This window comes from Idiotropiscis lumnitzeri, chromosome 7, assembly GCF_059441095.1.
Source record: "Idiotropiscis lumnitzeri isolate Australia: NSW breed Sydney's pygmy pipehorse chromosome 7, RoL_Ilum_1.0, whole genome shotgun sequence".
Classification (NCBI taxonomy): Eukaryota; Metazoa; Chordata; class Actinopteri; order Syngnathiformes; family Syngnathidae; genus Idiotropiscis; species Idiotropiscis lumnitzeri.
Genome location: NC_142397.1, coordinates 17,695,963 through 17,711,557, shown reverse-complemented (window position 1 = coordinate 17,711,557; position 15,595 = coordinate 17,695,963). Strand labels below are relative to the sequence as shown.

The window sequence follows — 15,595 nt, the reverse complement described above, 5'->3', positions numbered from 1 at the left end:
AGGTGATAATCAGCAGTCTTTCGAGAGTCCCTGCCTAGGGTTCATTGCCAAAGGCGGCAGGGCGTATTCAGTAAACATGGAATTAGCATGCAAATAAGCCGTGAGGAATAGGGCGGGGCTGAAAAGACGTGAATTTAAGGTCGCAGGTCAGACGCTCTTCAGACTGGATTGGGGAGCTGTCAATCACTGGCGCCTCGAGGGCAGAGGCGCTCAACAAAGGGAACAAAGATGGCTGACAGACGGGGCCCCCGCGATCACCCAACTTTAAATCCACTTCCTCTTTTGGGGGCATCGTCCGAGCGCCCCCTGATTAATGGCGTGCCAGTCACACAGCGGGTGAGGAGGTGAATGACAGCCCCTTGGCAAGTCGAGCAGCCTGCTGTGGAAGGGAACGTCACCTTCAGGACCTCAGCTGCCAACGGCTCAGCTCGTTCCTACTCTGAGTATTTTTCAAGAACGGATTAGAGATTTTGCATGTAAAGCTAAAGCCTTAACTCAGCAATTCCCGTCGCAATCAGCCTTTAACTTGTTCTCTGAGTAAGTTACTATTTTTTACACTTCTGCCACAAGTCGATGCCATGGCTGGTGAAGTATCTGCTTTCTAAGGATGCGGGATAAAAACAAGCCATCGTTAACTTCTTTCTTCTATTCATGCCTCGCTATCCCCCTCATCCACTGGGAAACAAAGGCAGACAGAGACCCACCAGGGCCAGCCACCCTACTCGTCGCATGTCCCGCTCAGATAAAGACACAGATGCTCCCCAAAGAGAAGCCTGGACAAGATAGACGGATGAGGTGAAAAAGGCCAAAGAGGAATGGGCGGGGTCATGGGGAAAAGCGGATGATACAGTGTATGGAGAAGAGATGGAAATATGCAACACAGAGGAGGCTGACAGATGTGTCACAAGTTGATGAGGAGAAAGAGGTCAAAGGCACGGTAAGGGGCAGATATAGCCAGTCAAAAAGACTCTGGCTGGGTGATTGTGAGGAGATCTCACATCACATATCCAAAGTCTGTCATATTTGCATTTAGACCAGATGGGTGCGCAGTCATGTTTTGTTTCAGAGAAGATGCCTTTGCATGTGCAACGAGAGGAACAGGATGTCTGGGCAACCGTTACGTTGAGCTAATTAAATCACTGTGGGACAGAGAGGGGTGGCCTAACACACACACAACATACACGCACGCACATACACACTAATACACACTTAAATTCCACTGAGACTGCTGGGCTGTCATGTGCATCATTTAGCTCTATAATCATCTGCCTTTCATTCTCTCTCTCTCTCTCTTTCTCTCTCTCTCTCTAGGTAAGCCAGTGATGATTATCACAGAGTACATGGAAAACAGATCGCTGGATGCATTCCTGAGGGTCAGTCATGCGCTTCTGTGTGTCTGTGTGTGTGTTTGAGAGAGAGCGATACACTTGTAGTATACTGATCCAATCTTATCACTTTAATGTCATCCACCCAAATTACAAGTGTTTGTTCCGAAACATTGACACTAATCTTTATCCTCCCCTTTATCGACTTAACATCTTTGTGACAAGAATTGTATTCAGGTTTCACTGTTGGTAAGCTTCACTAACGAGGCTTTTGAGGATCATTATTAGCATCAAGCATACTGGACAAAGTGGAAAGCTGAAGTCACAAACCTTTTTGAAACTAAGAGCTAACTTTTGACAATTGATTTGTATGAAGGGCTTCCACTTGTGAATTAACAAATCTGCTATATACAGATAAATACAAATATTGTGACGCTTAATTTCTGTAGATCTCGGCCAGTGTTTGAATTTTCTATGGTCACTTAAGCAGCATTCATTGAAAATCACAATGTCCCATCACTGTTGAGCTATTTCTAGGACACATCCGTGGTGACATGCTTTTATGTGCTCTATTTCACTAAAGACACTTGTTTTTTTTGTTTTTTTTTTTTTTAATGGATGGATGGATAAAGTTGACCGTGTTACCAACTTGTTTCTCTTATGTGCAGAAGAATGACGGCCACTTCACCGTGATCCAGCTCGTAGGCATCCTACGTGGTATTGCGTCAGGCATGAAGTACCTGTCAGACATGAGCTACGTCCATCGTGATCTTGCAGCTCGCAACATCCTGGTCAACTGCAACTTGGTTTGCAAGGTGTCTGACTTCGGCATGTCTCGCGTGCTGGAGGACGATCCCGAGGCCGCATACACTACCAGGGTGAGTGTGTGCCCGTGTGTCTGTGTGAGTGTGAGGGGACGGTGCCTGACTATAAGTTATTGCCATTGTGTGATGTGTCAGTCTTTATTTATCAGATGATTTTTGATTATTGTAGGGAGGGAAGATCCCTATCCGCTGGACTGCCCCTGAGGCCATCGCTTACAGGAAGTTCACATCATCCAGTGATGTGTGGAGTTACGGCATCGTCATGTGGGAAGTGATGTCATATGGCGAGCGGCCATATTGGGACATGAGCAACCAAGATGTAAGTCACAGTTGAATGATCAACTTAACTCGAATAAAAATATTGTCATTGTCTTATCAGAGAGTAATACACCACTTAATAATAATAATAGCAATGATAAGACAGAAACAAGTTGAAGTAGTTCAAAATCAATTTGAGTCTTAAGTGAACAATAATTAACCAATGAGTTTGAAAGTTATCAGAAACATGCTGGCTTTATGTATAACTTTTCATTTTATTTCTTTTTACAGGTGATCAAAGCCATTGATGAGGGTTACCGACTGCCCCCACCAATGGACTGTCCGGTGGCGCTCCACCAGCTCATGCTGGACTGCTGGCAGAGAGAGAGAGCAGAGCGACCAAAGTTTGGCCAGATTGTCAACATGTTGGATAAGCTGATTCGTAACCCCAACACTCTGAAGAGGACTAGTGGCGACAGTGCTGTTAGGTGAGGGAGGGAGTGGGGGCAATGTTAACACTGTTAACAGTAGTATGAACCGGTGAAAAATGACAACTCCAATTGTATTGACTGGCCAACATGATTGTGGCTGGTATTGAAATGTGACTCAAGAGTGAAATCTTCTGCCAAAATCTGAGTGACCATCTATAAATTTTGTAAAAATATAGTGTCTGTTTTGCCCTATCACCCAGAAAAACATTTGTGAGGTCAAAGATGATGGGTGTTAAATTGTGCGACCTAGCTCACATCCCAAAGGTGTTTGATGGTGTTGAGGTCAGGGCTCTCAAAACGTCATCCAAGCATGTCTTTATGGACTTTGCTTGTTTTGGTGAAGTCAATGATTAATGTACTAGGAGGGATGTCTGTACTTTTTTACTTGCTGTTTATATGATGTGTTGAAAGAATAATGAAGTAGAAACACCAGTCCATAATTGACAGTTTTGTATCCGTGGCATTTTATTATCACATAGCAGCTTATATACCTGCCCTTTCTTTCTCTTTTTGCTAAATATTAAATGTTTCTGCCAGCAACATGTGGGTGATTTCAACCCAAAGACCCTGGATAACAGATTCCTCTTCTAATTATCTTTAATGGTGCTATACGCTCCGGAATGTTGCTATTTTAACTGTGTGGAGAAATCCGATGTAGCACTAAGTCAAAAACAAATATGACCTTACAGCTTCTACGCTATTACTCTTGAGCGACTAAACGTGTCACGAATGACCTACATGTGTTTACAGACTCAATGCCGCCCAGTGGAAGTCTGTTTGAATTTAATGAGTGTTTGAGACCACGTTCCCATGGTCACTTAATGTTACACAACAAGTTGAGTGAAATGGGTTCCTTGTGGTGTAATTAGCACAACTGCATTATATTAATACAGCTTGTAAGAATAAATGAGGGAAAGAGAATATGTGTGTATGCATAATCTTTATGCATGTATATATCAATATATATGTGTGTTTTGTATCTGACAATGCAATTATTACAATACAGAACAAAAACATTTTTAAATTGAGCTATCCTACCATTCAAATACTCACTGTTTGGAGAAACCTATGCTTGATTTCGCTTGGCTTTTGTTGAGATTTAAAATAAAAAGTGATATAGATCAGTCAGGATGAGAGGATTGTGCATGCATGTGTGGTCATGCATTGTATGTAATTATGGGATTTATAGCAAAAATCGTTTTTTTTTTGTTTTGGAACGGTACTTGTTTGAAATTATATCAAGGTAAATCAAATAAAATAATATGTTCCCTCTTTCTTTCTTTTTTTTTTTAAATCCCTCTCTTCTTACCTCTCGCCACCGATCAGGCCCGCCACCACCCTGCTGGAGCCCGGGAGCCCCGAGGGGTCATCAGCCGTGGGCACAGTAGAGGATTGGCTTCAGGCCATTGGCATGGAGAAATACATTGACAACTTTACAGCCGCCAGCTACACAACTCCAGAGGCAGTGGTCCACATGACACAAGAGTGAGTCGGACATTTTACTTCTCATTACACTGTTCTGTACATTTAAAGGGATTTTGAAGTGGTTATTTGTGCACACCAGTTGCGTTCTTAAAGCAATAGTTATACACGCACATCACACACATACGACGTATTTGTGGCCATTCTTTTAATCTTAGTGAAGAAAGAGTTTATGGCATGCGTCAGTCTCTGTAATTTCAATTATTCATCTCATCCCTTAAAATGACATGATTGGTGTTGTCGTGTTGACAGCTAAAATTCCTTATTCAGCAATTTAACTGTCAGGTCATTGGAAAGCTGTAAAATCCATTCTGTGGATCACCAGTCATTTCTGTTCATGTTCTTGGTCTGAAGTGTGTGCGTCCTTTCCTTGCAGGGACTTGACTCGCATTGGAATCTCCTCAGCAGCACATCAGAGCAAGATCCTGACAAGTGTCCAGGGAATGCTCTCCCAGATGCAACAGATGCAAGGCAGAATGGTTCCTGTCTGAGAGATTCAAAACTGAGAAGGAATTGGGCGCAAAATGACTTCATTTCCTATGAAAACCAATTTTTAAAAAAAACTACAAAAAAAAGACTTTCTTTGAAAAGAGACAAACTATGACGAAATAGTTTACCTCATCTGTGCACTTTAAATTTGGTCTGAAAGAAAAGATGAAGCAAAAAGTGGGGACAATAGCACTTTTTCAAAAATTCAGACCTGTATTCTGCCCTTTTTTCTTGTTGTTTCTGAGAAAAAGGCATTTGAGGATAGATGGAGGCTAGGAGTGCTTCCGAGAGGCCAATGGAGTGCCTTTATTGGATGGAAAGGAAACGCAAGACAAATGGGAACCTTTTTATCCTTCTTCTTGGCAAAGTGTTATTTTTGGAACTTTCTTTGTGGAATGATACGTAGACCAGATCTTCCTTCTTGTGACTGTTTATCGCACATGCATTGTCTCTGGGGGACTCACAGGCTGCCCCGGCCGCCATTGTTCTGGCTCACCTGGATCTGTTTGATGACTCACACACAAAATTGAGGATTGCAGCTGACAGAGAAGTCCAGTGTGGACTTTGTCAGGAATATGGTGGTACGGGGCTGTTCATTTTGCGGCGATGCATGTTGCTTTAGTCTATCATGGACTTTTTTCTTTTTTTGTAGCAGTTTTTTTTTGCCCTCAGGACACTTGCAGAGAATGTTTTTGATCTTCCAGAGCAAATGGCCTGTCTTCCCGAAAATGTCCTCCTTCCCCTCTGACAAACACATGGAATGGATCATCCCATGCATCTCTCCGAATCAGAGCGCTGGCGACCTCCACATCTTGCGACAGGACTTCCTCACCATTTCTCGGCGGTCTCAGTGGACAATTGTTTTTCTGGATTTAATTGGGTTTATTCATGCGGCAAGACAAAGGACCATATGGCCGGATTTAATCAGAAGGATGTATGCAACGCAATATGGATACGGAGTGAATCACAAACCTCAAACTCTACTGAGGATTTCTCAAGCTGTTATGAAGGTGAGAGTTGGTATTTGTTTTTCTTCCCTTGACTATTATTGCAATGTGCTGAAGTAATATCACATACACAATGAGGACAAATATATTCAGACAGCTTACAGTCACAGGAAAGCAAAAGAGAGGAGAAGGGAGTTCCCAGTACTTTTGATTCAGAATTATTGGCATCCTTGGTTCAGACGTCCTCTTTAGCTTCTCAGAAACTAATTTTTGTCACCAAAACATCATCTCCTATTATGTTTTACAAAATGGCAGACCATTCCTCTTTGCACAATCTTTCGAAATCATGGACGACCTGGGTCCTCTCCTGTACACGTTCCTCTTTAGATCATTCAAAAGCTTTTCAATAGGGTTGAGGTCTAGGGACTGACATGGACATAGTAGGCGCTTGGTTCTGTGTATGATGAACCATTTCTAAGATTTTCAGTAAGTGAATATGCTTCTGCAATAAAAAGCAATTTTTTTTCAAGGCTTTTGACACATCCAGGGGTGCCAAGAATTATGGAGGGCATTGTATTTATATCATAATGAAGAACTGTTCAGATCCCAAATAATGAGACTTTCAATGTAAGTAATGAACAGGAATATCACCAAGTGGAAGGAATAGATCATGATGACATCTGTAATGTTTTGTTTTGAACCTAACCAAACAACAATTCATATAATGATTATTAGAAATATTCTATAAGGACAACATACAGTTATAGTCCCCTTTATTTTAGATGTTACAGAGTTAATTTGATGAGTCAATATATTCCAAGACTTTAATAAACATCTTGTTATTTATCTATTGTTGTGTGCCTGTAAGCAATGAGGCCTCTCACTGTCCCTGAAATCTCTGCTTTTGCTTTCAGATGAGTTGAATGTTTTATGAAGCCGTCCGGGACTGGATGGCCAGCAGAAATCATTGATATTGACAAACACAATGACTGATGCAGCCTATCTCTTTCTCTTTTGCTCCCCAGCTGCAGTCGTCCATCCTCAGGATGCTGTCTCCACTCGCCACCCCCAGAATTCCTTCCCCTGCTCATTGTCTTCCTCCTCCTCCTAAACCCTCCTCTTCAGTCTCTCCTGACACTGAGACGAAGTTCTCTCTTCCCACCGTTGACTTTTGGCCATCCAGCACTGTACTGGAGTATTTTGAATGATTACGAGCATAGAAAAAGACTATATGAAGAATGTAATATAATCTAGAAAGTCCTGCTCCAATGGATGCTGGGCTGTTTTTTTTTTCTTTTTTTTATGTTTCAGGATTTCTTATTGTTGTTTTCTTCTTTGCTTGCATGTAAAATATGAAGAGTCTGATTTGAGTGTGTGAATGTAAAGTGAGTATGACGTATGTTTTACCTACCAGGAAAACACTAACCTTGTCCATTCACAAGCCACCGTGAAGTCTGTGAAAAAACAACATGCATTTGTTTGCTAAAGAAAACATGATGTACAATATGTTGTTCCTGTCTTCGTGAGCTGGACTCTCTAATAGTTTTCTGGAAAGCAACCTGTTTGTGCTTTGGCAGTGATTCACGGATTACAATTTAATACACGATCACTGACAAGTGTGACTAAAAGTCTCGGACTTAATTTTGGACTTGTCAAACTTGTGATGATAAAACAGTCTCTGGATATGAGAAGGTGACGCCCCATGCAGTACAAAACGGTGATTTAAAGGACAAGGTGTCAAAGAAGGGAAGACTGGTATTCTTCATTTTTATTCCAGAACACATCACACACATATATAGGTATAGCCCAGCGGACTTCAATTGCTCTTCTTTTATTTCTTGAAACTATACATATGTGAATGTTTTAACTTAAATAAGCGACACTTCACAGAAACACCTCCGTCCTTAATACAGCGCTATGGTAATGTGTAACTTTTAGATTTTAGTGATCAAAGTAAAAGGACCTGTTTGGAAATATGCAAGACATGTTGGGAAGGAAACCAGAATGTACTGTAAAATATTTTTTTTCCCTTTACTTCAATGTCTGATGATTTGGGAAAAAAACACAGAAAAATGACCATAAATAACACCCCGCAGATATTGATGTTTGTAATTGTATACCTTCCAATGCCATAAGATCTAGTCATGTAGATCTAACATTGATTCTTTTTTTTTCCTTCTCTTTTTTGACATGATCATATTTTTCTTTCTGTTTGTCAAGAAGATATAGGTACATGTAAGTTATGACATTTATTTATGTCCTTTTATATCTAGTTTGTAAAATAATAGCCTCAAGTGAAGAAAATAAAGGGGTGCCGAAGCGCACTTAATACAGTAGAAACCAGACGATACCCTCTGACTCTTAATCACGCTCACACATCCATGCACACATGATTGCATACTGCAGCGGTGACGAATTTTATTTCATGTAACAAAAAAATATATATATGTCAAAGAAGCACTATCATCAGTTTCTTACTGTTTGCTTGCATTGTTGTCCAACATTGGAGAGAAAAAAAATTACCCTAATTAAGGATTTGTTTTCCCAAGTTAAATGTGTTTATGATTCTAGTCACAGAGGTTTGGCTGCCAATGCCACTTTTTAGTGCACGAATAACATCTGCTTCCTTTGCTCATTTCCAGCAGGGATAAACCACTGATTGTGCAGTCTTTGATTTGATAAGAACAGACAGAGAAAGGGGATGATGGGGAAATGACGAACAACAAAGCTGAGGTGAATGTCCTGCCAATTGTGCGTGTTTTGTCAATTTATTGCGCAAACACCAGTACACGCATGCATACATTAATGAATTGAAGTTGGCAGAGGTAGATAGTCATTTGGAACATCTGGCTTCCGCAGAGATTTAGCAAGTTTAAGTGGGATGATGTGGTGCAATTAGTATGACTGAGCGTGGTGGAGAGTTTGTTCCTTATTTGGAGGTACATGGCAGAGCAGTATTCAAAAAATGCACCAGTCAGAAAAACGTATTCATTGTGTTTACAAACATTGAAATGAACATGATTCTTGTCTAGAAATGTAAATATTTTATACTTAGCGTACATAACAATAACCTTCAAAATCTAGACCAGTGATTCCCAACCAGTGTGCTGTGGCACATTGTGCCCTGAGATCATCTGGTGTGCTACGGGAAATTATTCAATGTAAAATTATTTTGACAAAAAATTCTTTTCAGTTTATCTTTGCCACCCACGTATAGTAACAGGCCCAAAAATCAAATGTTCTTCAACTCGATGACACAAGGTACATAATCAACCTGTGTATCCACTCTTTATGAATGGTTTTGCTAATCGGTGTGTCGTAATTATGGAAGGTGGTTATTTATACCATGTAGCAGTTTTCATACAAACAAAACAACTAATAAAATCCAGTGCAACTCACACACATGCAGACACACAAACCCACACCCACACTTCTTACAAAAAACTTACAGTATGAACACGCTATGATGGCACTTTGAAGCGCAATATTCATGTTGGCAGTTTGCAGTGAGGAAACACCAATCAATCATCACCATCATAATTCAAAGATAAGATGCAAACTCCACACAGGAAGGCTGGAGCCAGAATCGAACCCCCGACCTCTGCACTGTGAGGCCAAATGTTTGCCTTTAAAAATGTCCTCGCTAGCAGCAGCTTTCAGATCAAGAAGGGTGTTCCACAGGAATGGAGCATGAAAATAAAAGGCTGCTTTGCACTGTGTTTTTCCTCAATCTGAAGACCTCAAAGTTTTTTATGGATCGTTTGTTAAAAGCAAAGAATATTAAAATTTACCCTGAAGCACAGAGGTAAAGTGGTGAAACGGCACGATATATATAATTGGTATTATAATCTGAGAAACATGGTTATGGTCAAACAAAAAAGGAATGTGTGGAATGCATTTCAAATCTCTCAGCTCCGAGCTTGTTGTTGTCAAACTCTAAAGGCAGAAAGTATGGTTCAAAACACCCAGTAATGAAAACGGACGTAAATGTTTTCCCTCTTAGTGGCTACACAGCGTGAAGGTATTTCTTTTCTTGACTGAGTAATGGAAGGGAACAGGAGACAGGCAGCTGTCAGCGAACTAAACAAACCCAGGAAAACTAATTTCTCAAATGGAGCAAGTGAAAAAAAAATGAAGCATTAAGTTATAGGGAGCGTGGTCGTTTGCTGTATATATAAATACGTACATGTCAAGCCATCGGTCTTGAATGGCGTATGAATTGCACACACTTAAAAATCGCAACAGCCAAGATCCTCAAGGGAAATGCAGTTTCGGTCACCGGTGTGGTGTTTTCTGATGAGTGACAACTATGAAGACAGAGCAGACATCTTTGATCAAATTTACAAGACGAGCAAAGGGGTTTGGAAAATACAGGCGTGGCTGCAGGTCGAGCACCGAATCTAACAGACTGCCAAACAAATGCAAACATCTGCAGGACAACAAGGATACTGTTTCCTCTAGTGGGACACTTCATTACAACGGCGCCGAATTACACTTGTCAACAGTGTTCATGTAAAATCATTAAACACAAATATGGCCACACCCCCACTACGATGATAACTTTACTGAGGAATCAAATATGTGATGTTTGTAGATAGCTGATTGAGCTAAAGCTAATCTGCGCATCTAACTAAATGTGTGACTTGTTCTCTATTGGCTTTGATGTAAACAATGTAATTTGGTTGTTTCCTTTTGATTTTTATTTGTTAAAGTCAGCTAGTTTTATTACATTTTTATAGCTGGTTTCTTTGTTTTTATTTTTTCATGAATGCTTTATTTTAATTTAGTTTTTATTCATTTTAGTATTAGTTTTAGTCTTTGTTATATAAAGTATTTGTCAAGCACAAACTAGAAAGACCAAAAAGGTCACTAAATATTGCGTAATAAAATAAACAAACACTACCCAAACGATCTTGCTGCTTCCGTGCAGCCGTACAGTAACACCCCAAAAATTATTTCTAAAATGAACACAGAAAGCTAATGTATGGTTTGAATGACAAAGATGTAAACTAAAAAAAATGACCACATTAATTGGAGGTAGTTTTATAAATGTAAAATCTAGTTTCAGTTAATTATAATTTTTTAAACACACTCTCATTTTTATATTATTTTGTCAATGAATCATTTTGTCACTTTTAATTTTAGTTATTTCATTTGTTTTTGTGAGCTACAATAACCTTGCTGTGGATCTGAAGTCATGGGTGTTCACATAATCACAGTATGAGGGCTTTTATTACGTAAATTGACCCCACTCTTACATAACAGTGGAACTGGGGGAGCGGCAACCTCAACACATTTTCCAAAATAAGCAGATAAAGGAAGCTTTATATTGGCCTACTGGTCATCTGCCTCACAGTTCTCATATTCAGGTTGGAATTTCAGCTCTGCCCTTCCGTGTCAATATCGGTCAATAATGTCCCCTTCAGCTCCTACTTCTATAATGATGAATGAAAGTTTTTAAACGAGAAGTTCTGTACCCTTCTGCATAGTAATTTACTGCAAATGTCTCTTTCTTACAGAAGTAGAGGGGAATCCATCTCTATGTGGTAGGGCTGGGCGATAAACCGAAAATTTACCGTTACCGAAATTTATTAGAATGACCGACATCATTTTGCCCATGTCGGTAAATTCGGTGTCTAAAAAAAAAAAAGAAAAAGAAGTCTTTTCTGTCTGCGGCGATGCTCATGCCCCTTTAAGACGGCTCCAGCGCGTGTAGTCACGTGACTCCTCCCTTCTGAACAAGAATGTAAACAAGACGCGTTCGTAGCTGGCGATTCAAATCCTGAAGCGGCTGACACGGCTGCGGACGAAGTAACGTTAGTTGAAATTGTTCCTGTCGCGCTTGTCCCGAAAATAAAGTGGACATCTGTCGTTTGGAAATGTTTTGGGTTCCATAAAGACGATGTTTAAGCAAAAAAACATGAACTACAAAGTGCGTCGGAAGCACCAGAAACAGCGCGTCCAACCTTTTCTTTTTCACCACCCACAACACAACCATGCTGTTGACTTGGAGCTTGTGCTAAAAGTTCAAAGTGAGGAGCAAGTTTGGACAAGTGACAACAGCCCATAACGGAGGCGACACCATACGAGAGAACGTCTCAGAGGTGGACGCGATAGCCGAGCACATAGCTAAAGATAGAGCTCCTCTTGTTACAATGGAGCGGACAGGATTCAAACGCCTCATGAAAGTAGCCGACAAGAGGTACGAAAATATTTGCCGCAAACAGCACTTCCGATATGGACAACATCGGGACGGGAGCGGAGACATGTCAAGCATTTTGCATCCACATCCGACTTGTGGTCTTGTCGCAATATGGATCCCTGTTTGCGCCTGAATGTGCATTACATAGACGGCAAGTGGCGATTGCGCACCAGGGTAATCGAGACGGCACATTTTCCTGATGAAGCACATGCGTTTATTTGGCATTGGCATTCCATTGACATTTTTTTCCCATTCTATTTAGCATTTTGTTTACAGGCGACTAGCGCCTTTGCACATGGCATTATTTAGATTGTTTACACGATACCTTTACACAAATCTAGGCCTTTGCAAATGGAATTACAGCATCTCGGCACAATATATTTACATAAAAAGATTTTGTGAGAGGTACCCTTTTTCTCCTGTTCTTTGTGACATTGTTCAAGTCACGCAAAGCAAGCTAGTTTGAATGTTTATTCAAATGATTTTTGTACTTCTATTTTTCATTGATAGTAATGCGTACCAGTTGGTCAATAAAAAAAGCAGTTAATATGCATTTCCTGCATTTATTTAGATTTTGGTCCTCAGGGGGAATTTATCGCGCATTTATCGTTATCGAGGTAAAACTGCCTAATTTATCGCGATATTGATTTTAGGTCATATCGCCCAGCCCTACTATGTGGTATTATTATTTAGCCTCAGTAGAGGTCTGTATTTTTTTTTGTAAGACAGACCTTTTGAGACAACACACTGGTTCCAATTATGTTGAGGGAGCGTTTATTTATTGAATCCAGCGATTGTACTGTATGTATTAGCAGATGTCAAAGAATGTTGTTGTGCTAAAAATTTTCCTGGGTCTCTAACACTTTTACACAGTAGACGAGTATGATAGGACACAAAGGAATAATAAAAGGACGTGATGGGGGGGATCTGGGAGCAGAGCATGCATTTTTTTCCGCTAAGTTTATGAACTGTCTACTCTGCACCTTATAAAACATTTCTGTTTCCAAATAGTTGATGGCCTTGAACAGCTGTCTAAAGTTCAAGAACACAAAACTGAGAGAAACACGGCAATTGGTAGCCAAACTATGTGATAAGGAGCCAAACACTCACTGACTATCCCAGTTTGTCTGTCAAAACACCATCTATTGTTTGCAGCACTTCTAAATTGGTATGTTTAAGCTCCAGGCTACAGACACCAAACCAGCACCACGAGGAGCCCCAAAGTAAAGATGTTTTGCCGTCTGCCCACCTGCTTTGTGTGAGAAGCGCCTCTCTCCAGGCGCATAATCCTTCGTTGAGTGTTTCCCTGTTGGAAGAACGCGGAGCTTTATCAGCCCTACCAGACTAATCTCACCTCCGGGCTAAAGAGTGCCAGCGGGTGGCCTTTTCCCAAATGAAGGCCACCAAAGGTCACCTACTTGACCACTCAATTGCTTCTCATCAAGATCTCCTGACCACACTGTCAGCCCAACTGGAGAGGCTGACCTGTGACCTTGCTAGTGCATGAACATATTAGATAAATACCGACACAAACATTTTAATCTCAAGAGAAAGCATGCAAGCAAGTGTTCTCAAGTCTCCAAGGCTCTTGCTCTTATTCCTTAGGATCCAAAAATTCCAAAAGGGAAGTAATTGGGGGATGTGGATTGGCTTTCATGGTGGCAAGATTGTTAATCAAGGAACCTCCTCAACCACCATCAATTGACTCCTCCTCCCCCAACATTTCTTGACAGCCCCCCCTTGATGAAGGTTCAGTAGGCTGTCAGTTCAAGCAGAACCCTGGTTATCCCAAGGACAGATAAGTTGAAAATCCTGACAGGCAAACAGATATGGACAGTATATATAGAAAGACCAAGGTACACAAGAAAAAAAAAATCAAAATAAACTCAGAGATGGAAAGTTGTGAATCAGTCTTCTGAAACGTTTAAAACGTTTTTTCCCCTGTCTTCGTTATGTATTCAGTTAAAACAAAAATGAAAGAGGGATGAAAGCATTACTAGGGTCATCCATCATTTTCTGGTTTGAGATGGCGAGAAAAAAGGAGGGTTGATTAAAAAAGATAGAGAACTGGTTAATGTGAGGGTCAGGCAAAGATATTTTTGCTGTTCATTGTAGCTTTTGCTTTTAGACCTCTGACAGCAATAAGATTCTAATTGCTGTTCTCGTGTGGGCTATGACACATGGGCCTGCAAAGACGCACACACCTACGCGTGCGCACCCCCACACACACGCACACCCATTTACATATAGATGCATGCACAGACACACATTCCCCACAGTCTTAATCCTGATTTTTCATCAAGTTGGAGAATGGGATTAAATACCATTCATTACAGGGGCAATTGTTTGAATTTCTCATTACTCTCTGAATGACACTGGAATCAAAAGATGAAATATGTAAATTGATATGAATAGGAGTCCCTAAATATTTCTCATAAAAGGATGGATGAATCATGCGCTGTAACATTTTGGCAGAAACCAAACATTTGAGATCACTATATATGCTATTAATCTTTGCATTTTGAAGTTTGCCGTCAACAATGCTGTTCAAATGATCCAGTTGACAGCTGCAAATCCATTGGAAATCCTCTTAAATGCACGCCATTAGTTCTTACTGCCATTTTTTTGCATTTTTGATGTAAAGAGTCCACCCAGACGACTGTCATTTGAATGAACACATTTCGTCTGCGTTTACATGATATTTAAATGAAGACTGGTATGTAAAGTGGCAGGAAACAGTGACTATGTCGTCAATATACAGTTTGCTAAAAAAGCACTACTAGTACTAAATAAATAATTCAATAAAGTGATGTGAAAATGACCTTGAAGAAAGCCCAGCAAAAGCATGGTTTTTCTTGTTCTTTTCAGTGAATTACAATGTATGAGGGTATTGTGCTTTTCTGAAACAAAAAGCTGGATTTTGGACAATAAAACTTTGAGAATGCAATAAAGCTCTGTAATAAGCTGGTTGAGAGAATAGCTATTTACTTTCTGATTTATTCGTAGCCTCATGAGTCCACCTTGCTGAGCTTGCTTCCTCACGTCCTATTCAAGACATCCCTCACTCTCTGGGATTTGGCCCCCCACAGCCAACCCTGGCTCCATCTCTTCCCCTCCCCTGGAGTGAAGGATTGTGGTGCTGATCCGGGCTCTTCACCCACACACGACCTCATTGACTGAAGCTCTCTCTACGGGTAAATGATTGATGGTAGCCTTTGCTAACTAGCCTCCGGAGCCCAAAGAGAAGCAAGCCTGACTGGTCGTTGGGTTGCATCAAGTTGGTGTGTACATATACAATCAGCCCAGGAGACACTATAAAATTCAAGAATGAAGTACATCTGTGTGCTTGTTTAAGAAATGGTGTTTGTGCGAAAAACGATAACCTTTAGATGTGACGCGAGTCCTGTATAGAGGAGTTTTTTTTAGGGTACAAGTACCTGAATGTTTTTGTTTGATGAGAAAATAGTCACAAATGCCATGGCACAAATCACACCGCTTCTACCAATGTACTGCACCACATGTGGGGCATTTATAAACACTCTTAGAGAGCCAAAAATACAATGCAAATGGGGGGGGG

The 15,595-nt window shown here is 40.6% G+C and overlaps 1 protein-coding gene across 1 annotated transcript in view; it reads left to right on the top strand.

The window, feature by feature from the left end:
• The window catches only part of epha4l (eph receptor A4, like), a 47,495-nt gene extending 39,339 nt beyond the window's left edge, over positions 1-8,156 (top strand). The window contains exons 12-18 of the mRNA XM_088299890.1: positions 1,312-1,373; positions 1,994-2,203; positions 2,319-2,468; positions 2,699-2,895; positions 4,225-4,383; positions 4,757-5,879; positions 6,842-8,156. Of these exons, the coding sequence (XP_088156016.1) occupies positions 1,312-1,373; positions 1,994-2,203; positions 2,319-2,468; positions 2,699-2,895; positions 4,225-4,383; positions 4,757-4,871 (893 nt within the window). The 3' untranslated portion in view covers positions 4,872-5,879; positions 6,842-8,156. The remainder of the gene's footprint in view (positions 1-1,311; positions 1,374-1,993; positions 2,204-2,318; positions 2,469-2,698; positions 2,896-4,224; positions 4,384-4,756; positions 5,880-6,841) is intronic.
• The last annotated feature ends 7,439 nt before the right edge of the window (positions 8,157-15,595 follow it).